At 41.5% G+C, this 20760-nt stretch overlaps 1 protein-coding gene across 2 annotated transcripts; it reads left to right on the top strand.

Annotated features, from left to right (window-relative positions):
* The first annotated feature begins 280 nt into the window (after window positions 1-280).
* Window positions 281-6419, top strand: LOC107638248 (squalene monooxygenase SE1). Of its 2 annotated transcripts, none has more exons than XM_016341427.3 (8): window positions 281-614; window positions 2090-2201; window positions 3732-3906; window positions 4059-4230; window positions 4362-4580; window positions 4732-5007; window positions 5208-5486; window positions 6169-6419. In XM_016341427.3, exons 1-8 carry the CDS (start codon window positions 393-395, stop codon window positions 6172-6174), a joined length of 1461 nt encoding a protein of 486 aa, XP_016196913.1. In that variant the 5' UTR covers window positions 281-392; the 3' UTR covers window positions 6175-6419. The 2 variants fall into 2 exon arrangements, with proteins under 2 accessions (XP_016196913.1, XP_016196912.1); XM_016341426.3 differs by having other exon boundaries at window positions 6137-6419.
* The last annotated feature ends 14341 nt before the right edge of the window (window positions 6420-20760 follow it).

Below are 20760 nucleotides of genomic sequence, written 5' to 3'. Positions count from 1 at the left end.
TTGTATTCTGTTTGGTAATAAATTAGAACAAATTATAAAAATTCAATTTATTCTCATTTTTTTTCATTCAAAAAATTTGAGATAAAAAATATAACAATAAAAAATATAATTATGAAAAATTAACAAGAATATTGAAAGAAAAAATAAAAAATAAGTTGTGTCCTTTGTTAGTGTCTCCGTGTCTTTCCTATTAAGATGGACACAAAATACACTAATTCAGTATCTCTGAACACATTGTCTCTGTCCATATCTCCCCTGCCAAACACGATTTTGTCTCATTATCCTATCTCTGAACACAGCCTAAAAGCTTGAGACCATGTAAACCAGAGCCATGAGACTTGCGCCATGAGTAGAGATCTGAAAAACCCTTCCAAATTTATCTTCATTCAACAATGTGCGATCTCGTTCTCCGCTCCAAATGCCTCAACCACTTCAATTTCAGTTTCACCTGTAACAACAATCTAATTCTCATTAAGAACTCTCTTTTCCTTCGTATTGAATCCCATTCATTCACAAGAAACACTCATATTTGTAAAGGCCGAAAGCTCAATGCTGACGTCATCATCGTCGGCGCGGGTGTGGCTGGTTCTGCTCTCGCTTACACACTTGCAAAGGTTATTCCGCCCCCCTTCCAACTGAACTCACATCTTTCTCATGATTTTATATTATTTTGAATTTTTTATATTTGATTTTTGGTCACAAAAGTAGCGGAGACATTGAATTCAATATTTTCATATAAAATGTTTCTTTTTCCTTTTACAGTTTACACTTTGCAATATTATTGATGAGCACTACTTTGCTGTGGGATTTGGGAAATGGAAACTTTATAATGATCATGTGATGTTACTTATGCCTGTATATTCTAATTTGGGCTAAATTCTGATTTGGTCCTTAAAATATTTTTTTATTTTAGTTCTAAAAAATTTAACAGAATAATTAATGTGGATTTTAGTTAAGTCATATGTTATTTGATGTGTGAGAAAAACATAATTAAAACCTTTTTATAATATTTTTTTAATTTTCTTTTTATACAATATTTCAAATTCTAACCATCAATTATCAACGCTCCAAAATCAAATAAAAAGTTGATGGTGAATCAATTTTACTTACATACTGAAATAAAATATTATTGGCTATTTAATATGCGAATTATTTATGTCAAGTTTAACCGTAAGAAACATTAAATCCGCTTAAAAAATTTTTGTGATTGAAATAAGATATCTAGAAGTTTTTAGAATAGGACATTTGCAAGGTTAGGGGCCAAATTAAAATTGGGCGTAAGACCAAAATAATACTTTACTTTATACTCTTTTTAGGCCGCGTTTTCATTTTCCGTTTTCATATTGTGAGTTTTATGGATTTTGGATTCTGCAAAGAAAATGAAAAACAGTGAAAACAGACTCGAAATTGTGTCTACTTTAATTCAACAATATTAATATGGTGGAAACTCAGGTACAGTCAACTTCACGTGAAGTTGAAGTTGATAGCTGAGAGCCGTTAAATGATTTGAATATTTGACTAAATTTTCATCTAACGACTCTCAGCTATCAACTTCATGTGAAGTTGACTGCACCTGAGTTTTCACCTATTAATATTATTCACTTTCTTGGATTTAAAAATGCCGCTTGCCTTGCTTGGAGCTTTGAATATAACTACTTAAATCTTTGGAGTATCTTATTATTTTTCTTGGTCCTTTCGATTTAGCATGTTCTGTTTTCAACAATGGACAAGTTGTTGATGAACAAATAGGTGAAATAACACTTTCTCCTTTTTCTGTATAATGTAGAACCACACTAATGTTTGAAAAGAGGATAACAATTTTGAATTGCTATACTCTATAATCTGAACCCTTTTGGAAGATATTTAGATATGATAGATTGATATGCATCTTATTTTTTTTTGACATAATGTTTGTGAAAATTTATCGTTGCTATGTAAGTGAATCATCAAATTCTGTTCAATCAATTACGTACATCTCTATTTCTTTGGATTTTAATTTTCGAGAAACTAGACTTGCCATAGGAGGATTAATGTTTTGGATTGGTTAAATCCTAGATCATTCATAAGCCTGCTTTTTGAAACTTTGAAGGATGGAAGGTGTGTCCATGTTATTGAGAAGGATTTGAGAGTGCCAAACAGAATTAATGGAGAACTCCTCCAGCCCGGAGGGTACATAAAGTTAAAGGAATTAGGGCTAGAAGGTATGTATCCAGCTATCATAAAAGACTATTCTGGAGCTAGGTTTTATAGACGAATAGTGTTGTGTCTGCATAGCTGACAAATACTTGACAAGATCAAAACAAGTGTTGGACACACATTCCCACTTGTTAAATTGAAATAAATAAATAAATAAATAAGTTGTCTTTTAGCTTTGATATGGACCAAGTATGGGGACTTAAGTTTCTGCCTCTGTTTTTTTTTTTTTTTTTGCCAATAATTCATTCAAAATATAAGAATTATTTGATAGTATTTGTGCACATATTTTTAATGGAGTAACCCAAACAAAAGACCATACCCAATACTGACCAACTTAATAAAAGCAATATTACTTGAAAGTTGAGATTCGTTTTAATATCCTTTGAATTTTTCAAATCAAGCCCTAGACTCTTTTAAGTCTCAGTCATTCCTTTAACTTCAATATTGGTTTCATAGGCTCTATGGTTCTCTTGGGAAGGATGGAAACTAACAATTATTGGTAGTTTGGCACCAAATCATATGATGATATTGTAAATTTTGAGCCCTGTCAGTGTGCCTGTGTCGGTTGTGTTATCTCTTTGTCTTGCAATTTCAAGAGTTTGGTGTGTCTATGTTTCCATGTGGTTTTGTATGTCCATGCTAGGATAGATGCTTTATAATATACTTATTTTCCTGATTGCCTTTGATATTGCAGATTGAAATGATAACTTGTTATATAAAGTGAAAAGTGTCTTTCCTATTTGCTATTGTTCCACTTTGTATACTTCTTAGACTATATCTGATTTAACATTGGATCCCTGATATTATTTCTTATGGCTTCATAATCCTTGTATTATATGATAATTAGATTCTTCCTTATTGAAGTAGTTTTTAAGTTTATGTCACCCAACTACAACAACAACAACAATAAGTCACTAACAATCCCAAGCTTCCTTTCGGTGGTATCATTTAGAAGTGTGCCGAGAATGTATCTTGAAGTATTTTAAAGTTTCTTTACCTGGTTGATATCTTCTACTTGATCGACTTCTCCCATTGCCTTTATTAATCTTCTTTTGCCACTCCTCATTAAGTACTATGCCTACTCTTTCATATGCTTGTACCTAAATTTCTCGTATATGTTTACTCATCCACTTCAGCATCACATTGACATTTCATTGCCTGAAATTCGCAACTACAGAGCATAGCTAGACCTTAGAGCTTGACATATAAACCTATTACCACTTTTTCCAGGTGCCTCGGTCAAGAAAAACTGAATATAAAACTATACATTGTTATTATTGTTATTTGTGACCGTTTTAGTTTAATTTTGCATGGCTATAATTTATTTCTCTTTAGGAGTTATCATGCGTTTTGCTTCTGCAATTGATACTAGTATTTGCTTTTGTTATTTAATTGTGGAGGAAGTTAAGCTGGTTGTCAATCTGATATTCTCTTGCGTCAGACTATAAATCAGCGTTAACATCCATTTCTCTTTTTCTGGCCGGCTAGTAGTTACTCTTGAAAAGTTCTGAGCCTGTATGTGTTTTCTTTGTCAGACTGTCTGGAGCAAATCGATGCACAACAGGTGCTAGGTTACATTCTCTACAAGGATAGAGAAAATATTAAATTACCTTATCCATTGGAAAACTATCATGCTGATGTGGCTGGTAGGAGCTTTCACAATGGACGATTTATACAAAGGTTGAGAGAAAAAACTACGGCACTCCCATGGTAGTCTCTCTTGCTTTTGTCTTTTGTTATCTAATTATTATAATTATTTAATGGGTTAAAATTAGGAAATAGTCAGATAATTTTTTATTGTAATAGCTTTCTGCTCAGTATTGCTTTCCCCGATAATCTCATGTGCTCTTTACATTGTTCAGTGTACAAATGAATGAAGGCACTGTAACTTCTCTTCTTTGGAAGGACAATAAAACTGTTATTGGTGTTCAGTACAAATCTAAAGATGGTAAAGAGCACAAAGCTTATGCTCCCCTCACAATTGTTTGTGATGGCTGTTTCTCAAAGTTGCGTCATTCTCTCTGTCACCCCAAGGTTGAATTGTCTTGTAAATAAGTCATATGGCAAATTACTGTGCTGATATGGTGAATGTTAGAGGATTATCTTGGTTTTGCTCAAGTCTCAAATTGACTCCCACAAATATAATTCTGTTGGTCATTTTCCAGGTAGAAGTACCTTCTTGTTTTGTCGGTTTAATCCTGGAGAATTGTCAACTCCCATTTGAAAACCATGGCCATGTTATTCTGGCAAATCCTTCCCCAATCTTATTTTATCGTATAAGCAGCACAGAGGTTCGCTGCTTAGTTGATATACCTGGTCAAAAGGTACCTCCTATAGGTAATGGCAAAATGGCCAACTTCTTGAAGACTATGGTGGCTCCTCAGGTATCTGTTACTATCCTACTTTGCATGTGATATTCCAATTGCAGCTTACTAGTAGTTGAGTATGCAGTTTTACATGCCTCTACAAACTGGAAACATATAAACATTTGGTTTTCTTGTGCTCGGTTTCTCATGTTCTTTTCCTGTGATACAGATTCCAGCTGAACTTCATGATGCTTTCATATCTGCGATTGACACAGAAAATATTAGAATCATGCCTAATGGTTATATGCCAGCTGAACCCATTCCTACTCCTGGAGCTCTTTTAATAGGTGATGCTTTCAACATGCGTCATCCTTTGACTGGTGGAGGAATGACAGTGGCACTATCTGATATTGTTGTGCTGCGTGATCTGCTTAAGCCGCTAACTGACCTAAATGATGTAGATTCATTATGCAAATGTCTTGGATCCTTTTACATCTTGCGTAAGGTAAGCTAGTATTTACATTTGAGCTTACATATTGTTTCAGGATGGAAACTTATATCTCATCTCTAAACTGGTTCATATTGAGCGCAATTTATAAGTCCTAATGATGAATGTTTGAACACATAGCATAATCAAAGTTTGTCTTTGAAACATTATGATAAACGGTACTTAGAATCTTAATCTTCATACCATGTACTTTGCAGCCTTTGGCATCTACCATAAATACTTTAGCTGGAGCCCTATATATAGTCTTTTCTGCTTCATCTGATCAAGCTAGTAACGAACTACGCGAAGCTTGTTTTGACTATTTGAGCCTTGGAACTATTTTCTCATCTGGACCAATGAGTTTGCTGTCTGGTCTGAATCCTCACCCACTGAGTTTAGTTCTCCATTTCTTTGCTGTAGCAATCTATGGTGTTGGCCGTTTGTTGTTTCCTTTTCCCTCATTTAGATGCACTTGGATCGGAGCTAGATTAATTTTGGTGAGTTCCTCCTTCAAAATAAATGGTTCTGGTCTCTTCATTACCTCAATCATGGAATATGGCTTTCGTTGCCTTTTCCAATTTGATTTTCCTTTGCTAATGTTACAATACTATTTAACAGCAATTTTCCCATTGTAGTATGTTTTCCTTGATGTTCTAATGGCTTTAGTAATTAACTAAAAATTTCAAGGTTTTGAATACCGAACTAGTCAGTAAACCGGTGAAGCTAAAGGTTCAATGGTCAAGAGGTTCAACCGGAGTTGAATTAGATATAATAAAATAATATACTTCGTATGAAAATGAAATATATATTTTTATTTTAAGAACTTTTTTTTTTTAATTATACTTTTTAACTGGTTTTACTGATTTTTTGACTGATTCACTAGAATATGTTTTCTACACAGAACTAGACCACTTAGATGACAGGTTTTCCGTTAACCCGATTGAACCTGCCAGTTCAATTTGGTTCTCAGAAATCAGAACCATGGAAAATTTTATGTGATGATTCGAATATATTATATCATAGTTCATTGCAATTCGCTCCATTATTTTCAATGTTTTTATTTCTTAATTCTTATTCACAGTTTAGGCTGACAGTGATGCATGTTGACATAATTAAATTGTTATTGTAACTAATGAATATGTTTCAGTGTGCATTTGGCATAATATTCCCCATCATCAGGGATGAAGGAGTGAGGCAAATGTTCTTTCCAGCGACAGTACCAGAATTTTATAGGAGTCCGTCTGCTCGGTGATGCTTTGACAAGTGCCGAATCTGTATATTGTACCATTTGAAACCTCATGAACAGATATGGTGAAGATTCATAGACCTACTGATAGGCAAAAAAATATTATTATTTAAAATTAAAAAAAAGTTATTTTAAGTAAATAAATATAAGATATTATTATCAATTTATGAAGTGAGTTTCAATATATTAAGTGGAAGGTTCTAATTACCACTATCAAAATTGCCACTATCAAAAGTATTCGGCAGGTCGGGTACCAGACGGTTCGGGTTAGGATCCTGAGGTCTACGCTTGGGATGGTGGAGAGGTTCGTCTGGTCGTGGTTTCCTGGTCCCGGGTGTGCGAGGTCCCGAGCACTTCGTATGTAGAGGGGGGTGCCACCTGCAAAGACACTCCGACGCTCTTGTCAGAATATGTGCAGGCGGAAAGGAGGTGGTGTAAGGATGTGACGTACCTCGGGGGGAGAGCCAGTCTCCCCCTTATATACATGTCAGTAGTGGGCCCTTCCAGTGGTCAGGCCCATACCCTCAAAGGCGCTGTCCCACGGCTGCGTGCAAGCCGTACGGGACGCGTGTCCGGGTCGGGTGGAGGGCGCGTTATTGGGCCGGCGGGAACTCGGGTCGGGTTAACCTGCGTGAGTTTGGGCCAGGCCGTAACAGTGCCCCCGACGCGTTAGCGATGGCCGTGAGGGCCATTGGTGGCGCGTGATGTCTACGCTCGTACGTTGTCGTTGGGTCGGCTGATCGTGGGAGGGACGTGTCTCCTGTGCGCGTGTCTCTTGATCTGCTGTGGCATCTGTTTGCCGTTTCGTTCTCCGCGCTGGGCATTTAATGCTCATAATGATTTGAAAAAACCTGTGCGCAAAGACTATCTTGCCCCTGCTTCCTTTCGCGCTATTGGGGGTGGTTTTTAAACAGTTTTCTCCCTATCCACCTCCCACTCTTACTATTTCCAACTCCTTCTCTCCCTAACATCCAAAGCTTCCTGTACGAACTCCCTCCTGCTTCAACTTTCAGTCCAAGTTTTCTTCATCGTTCCAGGTAATCTTCTGGTTTCTTTCCTCTGGTATCTGTGTTATGTCCTGTTGTTGTGCGATTGCTGCTTGCGTTTGTTGCATGGCTAGTTTATTTTTGTTGAGAGGTTTTTCAGTGTTGGGGTAGGTGAGTTAGGGAAGGGGTACCATTCCAGGATAGGTTTTTTGGGTGGTTTGTGAGGTAGGCGTAGTTTTTAGCCGTATCTGGTCATGATTGAGTTGAAAAGGCGTAGTTTCTGAGTTTTTTCGGGCTCCCGACCTCATAGACTAACGGAGTGGTACCCCGCTGTAGGTATGCCTTGCGTTGTCTCCTGGTCTTCCGGATCTGGTGCGGCTTACGACCCGTATGCTTGGGTGACTGACGATATAAGGAGCTCACCCAACCAGATGGGTTTGGAGAAATTGACGGAGTTCCGGCAAGCCGGCTACTTGTGTGGGGGAACTGACGAAGAGGCCAACTACGAGGCCATTGTCCCTGCTCCCCATGAGCGTATTTATGAGCTCAATTTTCACTCCCCCCGTGTCCCCGATTGGATCTGGTTTTATAAGTCCATGTTCACGCAAGTTGGCGTTCGGATACCGTTCTCCGAGTTTCAAATGGCGCTGCTGAACCTGATATCCGTCCCCCCGTCTCAGCTTCATCCGAACAGCTGGGCTTCGATCCGCTGCTTCGAAATGGTCTGCGAGTACTTGGAGCTGCCGGCGTCGGTGGACGTTTTTCTCTTCTATTTCAACCTTACCAACCCCTCCAAACAGGGGAAGGCGAGGAAAGGGTTTCTTTCTTTCCGTGCTGCCCAGGGTAGGAAGATTTTTAGCCTTTTTGAGGACTCCTACCATGGTTTTAAGGATAAGTATTTCAAGGTTCGTCCCGTCAAGGGTCGCCACCCCTTCTGGTTGTCGTTAGAGGGGGAGCGCCTTATCCAGACTTACTGGAGTTTTGGCGTGGGGTCGAATCCTTTCGTCAAAGTGTCGTACAAAAGGTTGTCGGCTGTAGATAAGCAGATAGCTGACGTCCTTCTTGCTATCTTTGAAAAGAACCCCGTGAACCCACATCTTCTTATGGGTGAGCGGGAGGCCGCCAGGAGCTATATTCGTGAGTTGTCTTCTTTGTTTGCCTATGTTTCTTTGTCGTTGTTTTTCTCTTTCCGATCTAACGACTAATCGTGCCTGTTGTTTGTTGCAGTGGAAATGTCTGCCACCGTGACCGGTCTTGAGAATCTGATGAAGACCTTTTTTGAGGCAAGTGATGACGAGAATGTCGAAGAGAAGGACGTCGGTAAGTCGGAGGGTCCTTCAGGGGAGAAGGAGAGTCAGGCTTCTCCTATCCGGGATACCGAAACGTCGAGAAAACAGGCCGTAGGGGTCAAGCTTCCCCTACCCGCGAGGAAGGGCCCGCTGATGGGTACGCGACTCTCACCCCTCATCCGGATAGTGACGTGGAGCTTATCCATACTCCTAAGAAGCGAAAGATGTCTTCCAGCCCGGAAGGGGCCCTTACCATAATGGAGAGGAACTTTGATGCTACCAAATTCATTGACTCCCAACTGATACCCGGGACAGAAGAGCATTTTCATGAAACCGAACTGTCCGGGCAGGCGAGGTGGATGTATCGCACCTTGCTTCGTGGGGCCGTGATAGCTCGGAAGGCCGAATTCGAGTTATCCGGTATGGAGGCGCTTCGGAGGAAGCTTGAGTCCTCTGCTAAGGCGAACAATGACTTTAAGGCTCAAGTTGAACTCCTCCAGGGTCAGCTGTCTGAGATGGGGGGAAAGCTTAGTGCTGCTGAGGAGAAGTCGTCGTTTGTTGCGGAGAGGTTGAAGGCGTCCGATGAGACCGTGGCCCGGCTTCTTGAGCGTGAGATGACATTGGAGGGTCAACTGAACGCCGCTCAGGGTCGGGTTGTCGCCTTGGAAAAGGAGCGGGAGCAGGCCGTCTCGGAGGCGAAGGCCGCTAAAGCAGAGGCCGCTGAGCTTAAGAAGAAGCTTAAGGTGGCCAAGGAGCAAGGGAAGAATGCTATCTTGATGACCGAAGATGCCCTGAAGGCTCAGCTGAAGATTGCTGCTCCTGATTTCGAGACGCCGTCAATTGGCGTTTTCAAGACTATCCAGGACGGAAAAATTGTTGATATGCCGAGGAAGTGAAGTCTTGTAACTTAGGATATTTTGTCGTTTTGTTTGCTTTGAACAATTTACTTGTCCGTTCCATATTTTGACGCTTTATAAGTTATCGTCGTTTGATTGCTGTGATTTTTGCTTGTTTCGTTGTTTTGTCGTGTTACCGTTATCGTGTTACCGTTTATTCTGGGCGGGCTTATTTCTTGTGCCCGTCTCGCCGTTTTCACATTTGGCATCAGTTCGGACCGATTTGGTAGCGTAGTCGTCGAATTGGTTGAGGCCTATGAGCCGTCTGACTCCCGGGGTGATCAATCCCGGGGTGCCGTTTTAGGTTTTGGTCATGAGAAACAGATGTGAAGTAAGAAAGTTTTAACAAGTAAAAAATTTGAACAAGTGAAAATTACTCGTCAGTTGGGCAAGTATTTGACAAAGTAAGTAAACAAGATGAATTAACATGTGGATAGGGCAAATATCAACTATCTGGCTAGGCTCCCTGGTCGGTGAGCCGGTGGGTCAGGAGTAGAACCTCTTTAGGTTACCTGCGTTCCATGTTCTGGGTATTTCCTTGCCGTCGAGTTTTTCGAGTTTGTAAGCGCCTTTGCCGAGTACCTCCCTTACCCTGTAGGGACCTTCCCAATTTACCGCCAGCTTGCCTTCCCCTGGGGTCGGGACGCCGATGTCGTTGCGTCGCAGGACGAGGTCCCTTTCTTCGAATTCTCGTTTGAGGACTTTTGCGTTGTAACGCAGGGCTATTCTTTGTTTCAGCGCCGTTTCTGTTAGGTGAGCCATCTCCCTTGTTTCCTCAATCAGGTCTTTCTCGACCGCTTCGCTCATGCCCGCGAGTAGTAGTCGGGGGCTTGGTTCGCCGATTTCGACTAGTATCACCGCATCGACCCCGTATGTTAGGCGAAAGGGAGTTTCCCCCGTGGCGCTTTGCTCGGTTGTCCGGTAGGACCATAAGACGGAGGGGAGTTCGTCAGTCCAGTTCCCCTTCTTACTGTCTAGGCGCTTCTTTAGACCAAGAAGGACGACTTTGTTTGCGGCCTCTACCTGCCCGTTTGTTTGGGGGTGTTCTATTGAGGAGAACTTTTGCTTTATCCCCAGGCCAGAGAGGAATTCCATGAACTTCTTATCGGTGAACTGGGTCCCATTGTCCGAGATAACGACCTCCGGGATACCGAAACGGGTTATCACCTGCCTCCACATGAACTTCCGGCAGTTGGAGGACGATATCGTGGCTAGCGGTTCAGCCTCTACCCATTTGGTATAGTAGTCAATGGCTACAATGAGGTATTTGACTTGTCCTGGGCCGACCGGGAAAGGTCCCAGGAGGTCGACCCCCCATTGTGCAAAAGGTCGTGTAGTCGTTAGCGAGCTTAGCTCGGAGGCCGGTGCCTTATGGAAGTTGGCGTTTTGTTGACACTTCGTGCATTTTCTGACGAACTCCTTTGAGTCCTTCATCATTGTCGGCCAGTAGTATCCTGCTCGGATGAGCTTCCTTGCTAGGGCTTTGCCCCCGATGTGGTGTCCGCAACACCCCTCATGAACTTCTCTAAGCACATAGTCCGTTTGGTCGGGGTGCAAATACTTCAATAGGGGCTGGCTAAGTCCCTTTTTGAATAGTTGTCCCTGTATGATTGCATATCTGGCCGCCTCCCTTCTTAAAGCTTTGGCTGCTTTCTCATCTTCGGGCAACTTGCCGAGTTCCAGGAACTTGGTGATGGGGTCCAGCCATGAGGGGCTCGACTCCGTCAAGTGGAGGGCGACCGTTGGTTCCTTTACCATGCCTTGGATGAGCGACCGGTTACCCGATCCTGGCTTTGTGCTCGCCAGCTTCGACAGGAGGTCTGCCCGTGTGTTCCTTTCTCTTGGAACGTGCTGGACGATGACCTCCTGGAACTGGCTTGTCATTTCCTTAACCTTTTCCAAGTATTTTTGGAGGAGGGGGTCCCGGGCTTAGTAGCTTCCGTTTACCTGTGAGGTGACGACTTGGGAGTCGCTGCATACTTCGACCCTCGTCGCCCCGACTTCCCGAGCCAGCATTAGTCCGCCCAGGAGGGCCTCATATTCTGCTTGGTTGTTCGACACTGGAAACTCGAACTTGGTCGATTGCTCATAGATGACCCCTGCTGGGCTTTCCAAGATGACCCCTGCTCCTCTGGGCGTTTGGTTGGAGGCTCCGTCCACATGAAGCCTCCACCGTGTGCCCGTTTCCTCGGGAGGGTCGCCCATTACCTCCACCAAGAAGTCTGCCATTGCCTGGGCCTTGATTGCGTGTCGAGGCTCATACTGTAGGTCATATTGTGAGAGCTCGATGGCCCAGGTCATCATCCTACCAGCCAAATCAGGTTTTTGCAGTATTTGTCGAATCGCCTGATCTGTCCTCACAACTATGCGGTGACTCTGGAAGTATTGTCTTAACCTTCGGGAGGACACTAGGAGCGCCAGCGCCAGTCTTTCCAGTTTGCTATACCTCAGCTCTGGTCCCTGGAGTGCCCTGCTCACGAAGTAGACGGGCTGTTGTGTCTTTGCTTCTTCTGTAACGAGGACCGCGGCAAGCGCTTCCTCGGTTACTGACAGGTAGAGGTAGAGCGGTTCTCCTGCTCTGGGTTTCCCGAGGACTGGTGGTGCTGCCAAGATTTCCTTGAAGTGGTTGAATGCCTCTTCGCACGCTGGGGTCCATTCGAACGTCATTCCCTTTCTCATTAAATTGAAGAAAGGTAGGGCCCTTGCTGCCGATGCGCCGAGGAAACGGGACAAAGCTGTCAATCTCCCAGCAAGTCTCTGGACGTCTTTGATGCAACCCGGACTCCTCATTTGAAGGACCGCTTGGCATTTTTCGGGATTGGCTTCCACTCCTCTTTGAGTGATCATGAAGCCCAGGAACTTTCCGGCCTCCATGGCGAACGCGCATTTGAGCGGATTAAGCCTCATGTCGTGTTGTCGTAGGGACGAGAAAACGCCGTTAAGGTCGCTCAGGAGATCGTCAGATCGTGCGGTCTTTGCGAGTATGTCATCCACATAGACTTCTACTGTTTTGCCCATGAGTTCGCTGAATATCTTATTCATCAACCTTTGGTATGTGGCTCCGGCATTTTTTAGACCGAACGGCATTACCTTGTAACAATAGATGCCCCCTGGCGTTATGAACGCCGTTTTTTCCTCGTCGGGTCGGTGCATCGGTATCTGATTGTACCCTGAGTAGGCGTCCATGAAGCTCAGATATCTGTACCCTGCCGCTGCGTCGACAAGTGCATCAATATTAGGTAGGGGGTAGCAGTCCTTGGGACAAGCCTTGTTGAGGTCAGAGTAGTCCACGCACATTCTCCACCTCCCGTTGTGTTTTTTAACCAGAACCACATTCGACAACCAGGTCGAGTAGTCCAGTTCCCGGATGAATCCCGCTTCTAAGAGGCTGGCCGTTTGCTTGGCCACCTCATCCGCCCTTTCCTGCGACATTTTTCTCCTTCTCTGGGCCACTGGTTTGGCTCCTGCCTTTACGGTCAGGTGATGCGACATGAGCTGGGGGTCTATCCCGGGCATGTCGGTAGGTGTCCAGGCAAAGAGATCGGCATTGGCCCTGATCATTTCCATCAAAGGCTCCTTTATCTCGTGCGGGAGGTTTCTATTTATGAATGTGAATTTATCGTCCTCCTCGCCGACTCTGAACTTTTCCAAGTCTCCTTCTGGCTCTGGTCTGGGTTTGTCGTCTACCCTGGCGTCCAGGTCGGCCAGGAAGACCCCTGACGCTTCCTTGGATTTTTTCCTGAGAGAAAGGCTGGCGTGGTCGCAAGCGACTGCCGTTTCCAAGTCGCCTCTGAGGGATCCCACGGATCCGTCATCGGTGATGAATTTCATCACCAGTAGTTTCGTACTGATAGCTGCCCCCAAGTCGTTAATGGTCTTTCTCCCCAGGATGATGTTATAAGCCGTCGAATCTCGTAATATCACAAAGTCTGCCATGATTGTTCTTCGTCTTTGCCCTTGTCCCACAGAGGTCGGGAGTGTGATAATTCCGTCCGGCTTGATGAAGTGGTCACCTAACCCTACCACTCCGTGCTGGTGGGTCGTCAGGTCGGAATCTCTCAATCCCAAGGCATCGAAAACGTTTCGGAACATGATATTCGAGTCTGCCCCCGTGTCTACCAGGTTTCGTTTGACGAGGCCAGTTCCGACCCTAGCCGTGATGACCATGGGCGGACTTTCCGGCGCCTCGTCGAACCACTGATCCTCCGGGCCGAAAGAGATAGTTGGGAGACCCTTAAGACTCCTAACTGGTGAGGTGGAGATCGCTAGGACCTTGGCATCTTTTTTCTGTGCCGATTTCGACTTCGGGGCGGTATTTCTGGCCGTTACCACGTTTACCACCGTGAGGCCGTGGTCGTCACCCTCTGGTTCTTGTCGTCGCCTCATTGGTCGGGATCTATCTTCGGTGTCGTGGTCTCGGTTGCGTCTCCTTGGTTCCCTTATAAGGTGGGCGAAATCAGCGAGTTTGCTGTCCCTGATAGCTTGCTCGAGGGCATCCTTTAGGTCAAAGCAGTCTTGGGTCTTGTGCCCGTAACCCTTGTGATACTCGCAGTAGAGGTTCTTGTTTCCTCCCGTCCTGTCCTTCAGTGGTCGGGGCTTCGCCAGTATCCCCTTTTCTGCTATCTGTTGGTAAACTTCTGTGATCGACGCCGTGAGGGGGGTGTAGTTGGTGAACTTCCCAACTCGGGGAAACGGTTTGGGTGGTTTACTCGGACCGCCGTCCCTGGCGTGTTCCTTTGGTCTTTCTCTGGCTTCGAAGTGCCGGGCTTGGTTATAGGCCGGCTGCCGTTTATTGGCAGCCACAACCCGGCTGACTTCCTCGTCATTAATGTATTCTTTGGCCACGCACTGGATCTCTTGCATTGTCCAGACGGGCTTTGTGGTGAGGTGTTTCCTGAAGTTCTCATTCGAGAGTCCGTTCGTTAAACACAAACTTGCCACTGAGTCCGTTAGACCGTCAATTTCCAAGCACTCGTCATTAAAACGGTCCAGGTACTTCCTGGTCGGCTCTCCGGGTCTCTGTGTCACCCCCAGCAAATCAATTGGGTGTTTGGCTTTGACAATCCTAGTTGTGAACTGAGCCAAGAAGGCGTGACTGATGTCGGAAAATTGGGTCACCGAGCCTTGCGGGAGGTTGTTAAACCACCGTATTGCCGGGCCCGCTAAGGTGACCGGGAAAGCACGGCATCTGACCTCGTCTCCCACCCCTTCTAGGTTCATCCTGGCCTCAAAGGCCGTCAAGTGTTCCAGGGGGTCTTCCGTTCCGTCATACTTCATGTCTGTCGGCTTGTCGAAGTGTTTCGGTAGTCGGACCTCGAGTACAGAGCGGTGGAAAGGAGTCGCTCCTATTATGACGGGTCCTCGGGCAGTTCTTCTCGACTCATTGTTCTCGCGGTGAGCTTCCTCGTCGCCCCTGTTCGACGCGCGCCGCCTTTCGTGTCGGGCGTAGATAATGGGGTCGCGACTTCTTCTTCTGGGGCGTACCCGCCCCCAGTGCTCTCCGACTCGTATTGGGGGCTCGGCGTGCGCCTCGAGCGGCTCCTTGAACGGGAACGGGTGGGGCTCTGCTCTGGGGAGCGTTGGTCGCGCTCTCTTTCTGCTAGCCTGCGCTCTAAGTCCTGCATTCTGTGGCGTAGTTCTTGCATTATCCTGGCGTGGTTATCACCCGTCCCCCCGAAGGGGTGTCTCTCGTGAGTCTGTATCGCATCCCTCGGGGGCGACCGTTGCTGTTGCCGGGATTCCGTCGCGACGGCGCCTCCCCCGAGCACGGGAGGCGCTACCTCGGAACCTGTCCCAGTCTGGACCAGCACGAAATCCATGGACGAGTGTCCCCACAGACGGCGCCAATGTTCGGTAGGTCGGGTACCGGACGGTTCGGGTTAGGATCCTGAGGTCTACGCTTGGGATGGTGGAGAGGCTCGTCTGGTCGTGGTTTCCTGGTCCCGGGTGTGTGAGGTCCCGAGCACTTCGTATGTAGAGGGGGGTGCCACCTGCAAAGACACTCCGACGCTCTTGTCAGAATATGTGCAGGCGGAAAGGAGGTGGTGTAAGGATGTGACGTACCTCGGGGGGAGAGCCAGTCTCCCCCTTATATACATGTCAGTAGTGGGCCCTTCCAGTGGTCAGGCCCATACCCTCAAAGGCGCTGTCCCACGGCTGCGTGCAAGCCGTACGGAACGCGTGTCCGGGTCGGGTGGAGGGCGCGTTATTGGGCCGGCGGGAACTCGGGTCGGGTTAACCCGCGTGAGTTTGGGCCAGGCCGTAACAAAAAGTAACAGTTTTTATTCAAAATTTGAATTAAACCTGAATTATAGGACATGCTATGTGTGAGAGCAGCTATCAACATAGAGTGTCAAAGTAGAGTATAGAATGCTCATTAGGAAAATTAGAGCGGGAACAGTTAATTCAAGTTTAGAAAAAACTTGCAAAAATATTATAGAAATAACTGTTCATTAGGCATTAGGTTAATCTATAATAGAGTTTTAAGCAAATATTGTAGGGAGTTTAGTTCTTTTGGAAAACACTTGAAAATCCAAAATGCTTTCAACCCTTTGGCATCACAGAGTAAAAATTAGGAATCTTTAAGTAATTTTTCTAAACTTAAACACTTGTAATATGCTTTTTTCTAGTTTTTATTAATAAAATTTTTCTACTTTTACATGTTCATCTCTTTTACGTTTAGCTTTCCTTCATCTTTTCTTTAATTTTCTGTTTCTTTTAATTTCTGTAATTTATTTTGCCTCCGAGTCCCTGACACCTTATATTTCTTTGTTTATTTGCTAATTTCATTCCTTTTAATTTCTATTGATGTTACAATTGCGGTATTGAAATAGCCACATTTTCTTTTAAATATTAACAAAATTTGAGTAAAACAAATTGGCACGTCTAGGGGAACATTGTCAATATATTGTAGTTTGTCAAAAGAAAAAAAACCAAGAGTTTTCGAATTTGCATGTGCTTACGTAGTGGTAAGATCGTGTTTCCAGAGACTAAGAAATCAGCGTCAGTTGGCATGTCAAATACATCTGCAGCATCTTCTACTTCTAGTGATGAGACGAGGAAATGGATCCGAGAATTTTCATGTGATTTCAAACACAGAGCTTACCTTGTTGTCAGTGAGGCATGATGGCGTTGACCATGCCTATCCAAGGTTAAATGCAACTCACATAAATACCGTGGGATGGGCGCCTTATGGCTTGCCACCGGGGTATGTCTCCCTCATGATGACACAAGGATTGCCTATACCTCTCTACTTTTTAAAATTCTCTTTACCAGAATCCATATGTCATGACAAATGTACCTATTTCTAGGTGTCAGGTTTACATATATCACAACAAAACTTGCCACATGCTATTAATATAGGAAATAACAACGCATTTAATTCTATTACACTTATTGCTACTAGGGTAGAAAACTTCAGGTCTGTATTTCCTGACATGTCAAGAGCAATGCCTGTTAATCAACCTAGTCAAACCATCGAATCTTTAGCAAACATTAGGCAATAGATGGATGAAAGCCACCATAATCTATTAAACATGTTAACTCATCAAATGGTGACAGTTTTAAATTCTCTTTTAGAAAACACAAACACTAAAATTGAACAGTTATATAGAAAATTTAATAGAATTGTTACTGTAGTAAATTTAGAAGAAAATGACAACCATAGTTTAAGATTTGATAATGTCAACCAAAATGGTAGAGCAATTTCTAATTATGAGGTTCATATGCCTAGACATGGTCAAAATGTTGATGATATGTTGAAAAGACTTAGACAAAATAATTTAGGGGGCATTATAATCTAGTTAGGAATGTCGAACAAGGTTTAAACAATTTCGGATTTAATGTTGGTTGTTTAAATAGGCCATATTTCGTGTTAGTTTTTCCTGAATGTGTCCAACAAGCAGACTTTTCAAGAGGTTGAAAAATTCTGAAATCTCTTACAAAATTTTTTGGAGAAGAAAAAGAGTCTACAGTGGAGCATATTGCTCGATATACTGTTGAAATTGAGGAAGCAGCTTCTAATGAATATTTCAAAATGAGATATTTTACTTCTTCTTTAACAAAAAATGCATTCACATAGTTCTCCAACAAGACCAAATTTCATTCATTCTTAGGCGCAGTTAGAAATAAATTTTCATGATCAATTTTTCTGAGGTGAATTGAAAGTTAGCCTTACGGATCTAATCGCTGTCAAACGTGCAGAGGGAGAATTCATCGACACTTATTTGGCACGATTTAAGAACATGAGGAATAAGTGTTTTACTCCAATTCCAAAAACCGAAGTTATCAAAATGGCTACTAATAGGCTAGAATTTGGAGTTAGGAAAAAAACTTGTTAATCAACATATTTTATATCTTTTTTAACTAGCTGAAAGAGTAAGACAAATAGAGCAAATTAAGAAAGAAAAACTGAATTTCAAAAAAGAGTCTAAAAAGGTTGCTTATGTTGATTTTTTTTTTATAGTAGTGATACAGATGAAAAAGAGGTTTATATTACTGAACTATGTGAAGTCCTCTTTATGTGTGCAAATCTTTAAAGCCTGTTAAACAAAAAAAAAATTCTTCTTATTCCAAAACTGAAAATAAGACTTACTCTTTCGATATTTCTAAGGCAGACTAGATATTTGAGGTTTTATTAAAGGACAAATAGCTTATTTTACTAGAAGGAAAAAAAATACCTTCGGCGGATGAAATAAAAAATAAAAAATTTTATAAATTTCATCAAGTATTTTTATACACCACTAATAATTGCATCTGTTTCAGGAATTTGATAGAAAAAGCCATTAGAGAGGGAAGTTAAATTAAATTAACAGTTATTCTTATTAATAGTAGAGAAAAATACCAAATTGGTATTCGAAATATTTTAGCGCTGATAAAATAGTGCCTAACTTTTGTTATTGACAAAATAGCCTCTGAAAGATTTTAAAATTTGACAAAATTATCCAACCATAAAATGATGATGTCACTGATGTGATCGTCAGAAGAGAACTCCGATGATGATAGAGAACTCCGACAATGTTTCTGGTCCTTTTCTTGTTCTTCTTCTTCTTCGCTTTGCCATGGTGGAAAGGGACGAAGCGGCGAGATGCTGCCATGGCAGAAGGGACGCTTCTTCTTCTTTGCCGTGGTGGAAGGAGACGCAGCGGCGAGATGCTGCCATGGTGGAGGGGACACTTCTTCTTCTTTTTCTTTATCATGGTGGAAGGGGATGCAGCGGCGAGGTGCTTCCATGGCGAGGGGACGCGGAAGGGACGCAATGGTGTGTTGAAGAAGAAGAAGCGGCAAACACGAGAACCCGGCGAGGTACTATCATGGCGGAAGGGGACGCAGCGACGTGTTGAAGAAGAAGAAGTGGCGAACACGAAGAACGCGACAAGGTGCAGTGGCATGCCATGACAGTCTTCTTCTTCAGCTGCCATGGCGGAAGGGGACGCAGCAACGTGTTGAAGAAGAAGAAGAAGCAATGATCACAAAGAAGAAGGAGGTCCCCGAAAATGTCATCGGAGCTCTCTGTCATCATTAGAGCTCTCTTCCGACGATCACATCAACTTTTTTGTTAATTGTAACGTCATCTCTTTACGGTTGGATGATTTTATCAAATTTTAAAATTTTTTAGGAGTTATTTTGTCAATAACAAAAGTCAGATACTATTTTATCAGCGCCAAAATTTTTTGAACACCAATTTAATATTTACCTGAAAAATTGTATTGCGTATTAAAAAAGGAGGGAAGTATTTTCGTACACCAAAAATTAAATTAACTTTTATTCTTATCAATATTATTGTATTGACGTATTAAAAAAGCTGGCCGTATTTGAAAAAAAATGATAATATATTATAAAATTATTTTTTTATAATAAAAAGTTAAAAATAAAAATTTTAATATAGTACTAATCTTTAAAATTATATCTCCGAACCTAATATAATTCTTTAAAAATTGAACTTAAATTGAGAAAACTTAATCTCATTATATGTTCGACTTTAAAATTTTTTCACAGACGAAAAAAATATGGAAGGGATAAAATTTGAACTTGACCTGTAAAACTCTTTGGAAACAATCGTTCAATCAAAAATCGAGCTTCTCCTAAGAAAACTAACTTTATCGATGTTCTATTAGGTTGGTCATAATATATAAGTAGATCCAACCATCTTTTAATAAAATAGAGTTCACCACTCCTTCGTTAAACTCTTACATTCATGTAATTAAAACCTTTACAACTCAAAGTAGTATTTGATAGATGTGGTGCATTGTAAACAATTGTAACAAAGAACAATCGTGTTGTAACGTTAGACGAAAAGAATAAGTTTGAGTAAGAACAATCATCAAATCATCAAAAAAAAATAATAGAATGGTTACATAAAAAAATATCATAAAAAATTATAATATATACCTTAAAAGGATCAACTTCGATGAAAAATAAAAAATACATTCTTATTTTATGAAATAATTAAGGAAGAATAACAAATAAAAAAATTAAACAAAATATTTTGACTCTTAAATCTAAACTCATAAATCATATAAAAAAATACTACATTTAATAGCACGAAATTAATTATTAATTATTAATATTAATATCAATTTGATACGATACATATATGCCTAACAAAGAATCTTAACAAAGCTATTGATGTTAATATTGTATTTATGGTTAATTATGTTTGATTAAAAAATATATTATAATAATTGACAATTAATATAATTAAAATTATTAAAAATATTAATAACTGATATTAATATAATTATGTATTAAATATTAATTTTATATAATTATAAAAAAATATTTTTTTAAAGTATGTTGAGAAAAAAAATATGCATATTAGTATCAGAATGTATTATGTTAATATTTTTTATATTAAAATATTTAATATAATAGATACATAAAAAAAAAAAGACAAAATCACATTCAACGATGTTTCTTACCGCAAGTAAGGGAACTTGAATTCTTCAAATACCGAAGAAAAACATCATTTTGTGGTTTAACTGCTAGTTAATGCATTAAGAAATTAAGGATTTTTGTTAATAAGTACCTTGAGACACTTATTAAAATATCTATTAAGAAAGTTTATATAGAAATACAAAATATAAAATTTAAATTCTTAATACATTTATTTATGTACTTATTATTAAAAAATTAAAAGTTATTTACTAATTATAATCTTAACAAGATCTCTTAGCAAAATCCATAAATCGATAGTTGTCTTTATCATTTGAATGAGATACATGAAGTTGTTAATTCTTTGCCTTTTTTTATTCTTTCAATTGCAAACCATGGTTTCTTTAAATTGAATTGTCATATTTCTAGCAAACAAGAAACAGCTTGTAATCATAGTTGCACATAGATTTTGGTTAGAATGT

Source organism: Arachis ipaensis, chromosome B4, assembly GCF_059453495.1.
Source record: "Arachis ipaensis isolate K30076 ecotype BB chromosome B4, ASM5945349v1, whole genome shotgun sequence".
NCBI classification, from domain to species: Eukaryota; Viridiplantae; Streptophyta; class Magnoliopsida; order Fabales; family Fabaceae; genus Arachis; species Arachis ipaensis.
This window is presented reverse-complemented; position numbering and strand designations above follow the sequence as displayed.